Below are 5,429 nucleotides of genomic sequence, written 5' to 3' on the forward strand. Positions count from 1 at the left end.
CTCGTGCTCCTTAGAAAATTTTAACATTCACCTTAAGGTGTGCCTTGTGATTGGCACCTCTTAGGTGTACTTTTGGTTTCACTTCCTTACAAGAACCCATTGCTAGTGCTTAGAAGGTGATTTATGAGTCTAGTCCTTCTCATGATTTATGGCTTGGGACTATATTCTATTTCTTCCACATTATACAATCTTGTGAATGCTAAATATTTATGGTTGAAGACTAGTGGATGCTCTTCTTGGAGCTTTGACCAACTCTTGCTTGAACCATATTGGACATTCATGAGCTTTGAATGCTAAATATTTACAATTGAAGACCAGTGGATATTCTTCTTGGAGCTTTGACAAAGTTTTGCTTGAACAATGTTGGACATTCATGGGCTTGTGAAAGCTATTTCTTGATCCCATCCTTCATCCTTAAGGAGCCTTCTCTGTGCTATCTTTTAGATGCATCGAATTAACGACATCCATGGTTCAAACACTTTGTTGATCTCTTTGAATGATTGTTTTTGTGCTCAACATTTATTGAGTATCAAGAGGGGTGTGTTAGAAATATTACTGCTACAATCTCCTTGGTGCTTCACTTTTGCTTGTGAGTATTCTTGTTGGCTTCTTTGGATAACTCTTGTGTAATCCTCATCAATGTTGAATTGTGTTCCATTGGTCTTTGTTGCTCATTCATGCTTTACATTGTCTTATTATCAAGTGCACAATCATGTGATATTGCAAACACGCATGCACTCATTTTCCCAACTTCTCTTGAGCCCACCACACTTCCAACAAGGGAGGTTCGAGGGCTGATGGAATGGGTGGTTTACAACTAGGGTAGCCACTCAATTTAGAGAGAGAGAGAGAGAGAGAGAGAGAGAGAGAGAGAGAGAGAGAGAGAGAGAGAGAGAGAGAGTGTGTGTGTGTGTGTGTGTGTTAAGATTCTTAAATGCACCTCAAAGGGATAGAAGACAACCTATACCTCTAAGACTCCAAGAAAGTAACATAGCTAACAACCCTTTGAGAAAAGGATGAACTTTGGTTTTCACCTCAGTGGATGATGTAAAAGCTTCCTATCAAATGAAAATCCATCTCAATGCCAGGTAAACCATCCTAAGGTAAAGGGGCCAATAAAGTGACACACCCCCAAAAACAAACCACACCCCACCCCAATGATGTAACTTTTTTGGACATACTAAGTTATGGTACAAATTTGTTAATATTGCAATCAACTTAATGCGAGTCAAATAATTGAGCCATTTAAATTTTTGTATATTTTGGATTTTGTAAAAGCTTAAACCAATGCATATCCCTAAGTGCTTGACTACTTGATAAAAATATCAAAAATGCCCCAAAGGCTTTTTCTTTTTTTGAGCTCCATATGATATATATTTGGAGTATTCAAAACATTTATGTAACTCATGTGCGAAGAAAAAATTATAGTGGGAACTCTTAGATGACATCTATTGGCCGCTTTAGCCTACCATGGTACTACCCTTATGCCTCATCCAACAAGGTAAGATGTCATTTTGGCCGTAGTACATAGAAATTTGCATTTGAATTAAATTTCCCGATGGCATAAACAAATATGCATGCACCAATAACATGGTTAACTTTGTAGTTTGTAAAGGTTTTCTCAATGCAGAATTCATAATATGAATCACGGCATATTGCATGACGTCACCAGTAACAGGGGTTGACTGTGGTATGATATATTTATATTGTAAAGCTCTTTGGGTTTAAATGTTTCTTTGAGCGTGTTATAGGCCTGCCGCCTATGTACAAAGTTGCGGCTGCCTTCATGTTTCCTTGAGCGTGTTTTAGGCCTCTTTACAATGTTGCGGACCGCGGTTGCCTTCGTGTCTCAGTCTGCACAGAAATCGAACAATGAAACCAGTTCAGAGAGGTAGAAAACAGGAAACAAAACCTGCTGGGTAGGCATGCTTCGAGATTTACCTCAAGCAATTTTGGTAATGAAACCTTGCTCATGATTTTGAAGTACTAATGCAATTTGAAGCGATTATCTTATAATCGCGGTTGTTGCCAATGAAAGGGAGCCTCTTTCTACACCCTTCTGCAGATTGGATCCAGAGTGAGGCTTGTCTGGAGCAGCAAACACTTTCCAAAAGCGGAGGGTTTCGTCAGCTGCAGCTGATACAACCGTGCTCCCATCCGGACTCTGTCACCGCGATGTAGAATGTCAGGACTGGGATCCAATGAAAGATGAAACGATTCAAGAATTAAGAATTATACTCGCATTGTGAGCACACGTTTGGGAACGAGAGTAGAGAAGCAACCAAATTGTAAAAACCTGAGCAAGGTGCAACACACGAGCAGTATGACCAGTGAGCTCTGCAATCTTGAGCATCGAAGGATATCTCCAAAGACACAGCTGATTTTTGCTGTAACCGTGACTGCTAAGGATCTCCTTATGATGCTTGCTCCACATGAGTGAACAAACCTGAGCATAGCAGATCAAATAAGTCAATCAATCTTTAGAGTAACCATAGAAACCCTAGGAGTAGTGATTTGTAAAGTATTGCTTTACCTGAGACTCGGTGTCAAGGCTGTTCAAGCAGAATCCGGTTTGTGTGTTCCACAGTTTTATACACCGATCAGCTGTTCCACCACCTGATGCAAGGAGGTTTGCTTGGAAAGGACACCATGCAAGGGCTTTTACTGCTGCTCGGTGATCTCCAAATCGATACAGATAATCAGTTGATCCTAGTTCCCAAACATGCAGAAGATTATCATTCCCCCCACTGGCAAGATGCTGGCCTGACAATGACCACCTCAAGCCACACACCTCCTGGTGATGGCCCATCAAAGTGGAGACAGTATGATCACGAGCTCGAACTGACAGAAAGAAGATATCAAAATTTGAAAAGTCTCTCGGCGCTCGTATTCTCACTTGCGCTCTCAAAACACACGCATGCAAGCACACTCGCACACATGTACGTTAAAACAAAAGACCAGATGTTATCGGCCTTCTGGCCAGCCGTAAGATTTTTTCAATGGGCTTTGAGCTTACACAGGGTTTACATGCAGGATATCATCTTTGTGATGATTTTGCATTCTCCTTCGTGACCAACTTAACTGATCATTCCTTCATGATGGCCTGAAGGCTAACTACTTAATCATGAAAGGAGAGGGGTGCCAAAATAGTTTAAGTCCTGCAATCCCCCACTCAAGGCTCTCACAATTGTGCACTTTACAGAGAAACATATATGTATGTCTGTCTATATGTAAAGGATCATGAAAAGAAAATATGAAATAACCATAAGTTAAGCAGCTTAATAAGTACAGTATCACAGATAGCACAACATGGTAATTGATCTTAAGGATGCACAATATGGTTAATTGACCTTAGCATACCATCATGGTTAATTAATCTACTGTCTCGACTTCCAGATGATAAAACAGGTCCATTCCAAGCAAGGCTTCCAACTCGAGCCAAGTGACCTGCCATCTTTCGCACCTGCACTCACAAATTAAAGCTCCTCCCTTGAACACCTTACTTGTGAAACTACAAAAACAGCTAGTGGCAGCTTCTTAAAGACTAAATTAGCATGCAATTAAATGATTCAAGCACCTGCTTTCCTTTGTAAGCATCCCATATTTGGATTTCTGAACTGTTCAGGCCCACAGCAATATGGTTCCCATCTGCGGCCCAAGCAATGCTTGTTACATAATCATCATCATCACTTGTCTGCATTAATTGGCTGATTGCGCCAGTCTCTGCATCCCATAGATAGACAGTTGTACCTAGAGCAACTGCTAGAACATTTTTGGTACTCCAGTCCAGCAAATTTAAATAGTAATCATCAACCAGTTCTGGGGCATCAAGCACCCTTTCTGAGGACTGCAAAACCAAAAACAGAATGAGGACTTGTGAAGCATGATCATCACATTGGCTGTGAAACTCAAACACATTTGAGTTAATCAAGGCACACCTGAGGAATATGACGATACACTTTTCGGACATCATTAATACACTCTTCTGAGTACAGCTGTTCAACGAGTTCTTCATTGATTCCCAGAGAAGGCATCTCCCTTTTCTTAAAGGCCAGAATTCTCTTCTCCAGTGGAACACTTCCATCCTGCAGGAGATTCTTTGCAAGTTTTCTCCTGTATTCTTCCTGGCAAACATATTGTCCTGTAAATTTGTGTTTCCTATAATGATGAATGATGAATATTTAGATGCATGTAATCTGCCTTTCAGCTAGCACGCAACATAAAATAAATTGTCAAACCCTGACAGGAGAGTCATAGATGCAGAATTTGAATTTCAGCTGTAATAACTTAAAAGAAAATGATCAAACCTTGACAGGAGAGGCAACATTTGATGCTGATGTGATATTTTCTTTTGTTTGGCAGAAAAGATTGAAGCGAGCAATGTCAAAGTCCATAGCACTGCGAGTTGGGATAAACCTGTCCCCCTGAAAAAGAAACAAGGGAGTAAGTGCAAAGGTACTAAGAAGCCTTCAAAATCCATCAGGAAAACGGGTAACACAACATATGTAACAGACAGAGAGGAATTGGACCTGGATTCCATTGGAAATCGCTCCTTTACGAACTGGAGTAATCAAACTTAATGGAAAAGCAGGTGATAGCCGTCTTCTAGTCGATGGGAACCCCTGCCGTGGCGATACTGTAGCTATCATAGGTCCTATTATATCATGGCTCATAGCTGGTCAGAGACTTGAAAGTCACATACTGCAACATTCTATAAGCAATGATGCAGAAGATGAAAATCTTGAATGCAGATTCTATTAGCAATGCTGCTTTGAAAAACGATCCGGAAGAAGCTTTAACCTTAAAATTCTAGGAAGAAACATGCAAGGCTAAAAACGTGCTTTAGCTGTCAGGAATGAAATTAAAGACAGATTGTCAAGCTGTTCGTTGTTGATTATGTGAATATGCAGAGAAAGACAACTCGGACGATGATGTGAAGGAGAGAAAGGCAAGCATTTACCTTTATTTGCAGTCTCTGTGTGTAGCTGTTGATGCTGATTAGATGAAGCTTCAAATGGAAAGTTGAAAGACGAGAGTCAAAGCGAGCGCGAATGCAGTTGTGTCTGTGCGCGCGCGCGCGTGCATGTGTCCTGTGAGAGAGAGAGAGAGAGAGAGAGAGAGGCAATGGAAAAGGAACCAGCAAGATCAGAAGGTCCGGAATTTAACGGTCACGAATAAAAAACACGTATTCAAATATGATAATCCAACCATTAGCGCATTTGGATTACTCCAACTTGTGTGCTTTTGGCATAAGAAGCTTTAGACGAATCCTCACATCTTATCTTCCTTTCTTCTTTTGCTACTATATCTATACTACATTATTATTTGAGCTACAGGTTCGGGAAAGTGTCGAACCACCACAGTGCTCTCGAACCTGGCTCCCAAACCAAACCATCTATACTACATTATTATTTGAGCTACAGGTTCGG

General features: G+C 40.7%; 1 protein-coding gene across 5 annotated transcripts; it reads right to left on the reverse strand.

The window, feature by feature from the left end:
* Positions 1-1,399: 1,399 nt before the first annotated feature.
* On the reverse strand, positions 1,400-5,144 carry LOC148010782 (cell division cycle 20.2, cofactor of APC complex-like). Of its 5 annotated transcripts, XM_087671198.1 has the most exons (11): positions 4,961-5,144; positions 4,530-4,654; positions 4,308-4,424; positions 3,939-4,124; positions 3,751-3,847; positions 3,578-3,648; positions 3,361-3,463; positions 2,534-2,841; positions 2,297-2,446; positions 1,942-2,164; positions 1,400-1,854 (listed from the first exon to the last, which is right to left on the reverse strand). In XM_087671198.1, the coding sequence occupies exons 2-10, from the start codon at positions 4,647-4,649 to the stop codon at positions 2,006-2,008; spliced, it is 1,311 nt and encodes a 436-aa protein (XP_087527324.1). In that variant the 5' UTR covers positions 4,650-4,654; positions 4,961-5,144; the 3' UTR covers positions 1,400-1,854; positions 1,942-2,005. The 5 variants fall into 5 exon arrangements, with proteins under 5 accessions (XP_087527324.1, XP_087527323.1, XP_087527322.1 ...); XM_087671197.1 differs by having other exon boundaries at positions 3,578-3,847; positions 3,939-4,158; XM_087671196.1 differs by having other exon boundaries at positions 1,402-1,854; positions 3,578-3,847; positions 4,961-5,143.
* Positions 5,145-5,429: the final 285 nt, after the last annotated feature.

Source organism: Lygodium microphyllum, chromosome 29 (genome assembly GCF_053477565.2).
Source record: "Lygodium microphyllum isolate KBCC chromosome 29, Lygodium_microphyllum_v1.1.10, whole genome shotgun sequence".
NCBI classification, from domain to species: Eukaryota; Viridiplantae; Streptophyta; class Polypodiopsida; order Schizaeales; family Lygodiaceae; genus Lygodium; species Lygodium microphyllum.

Bases quoted from the DNA above. Each gene is read 5' to 3' on its own strand.
- LOC148010782 (XM_087671196.1), bottom strand. From the start codon at position 4,649: ATGATAGCTACAGTATCGCCACGGCAGGGGTTCCCATCGACTAGAAGA. The intron at 3,464-3,577 runs GTGCTTGAATCA...TTGTGAGTGCAG, and splicing joins ATGCTTACAAAGGAAAGCAG to GTGCGAAAGATGGCAGGTCA. The intron at 2,447-2,533 runs GTAAAGCAATAC...TGCTATGCTCAG, and splicing joins GCCTTGACACCGAGTCTCAG to GTTTGTTCACTCATGTGGAG.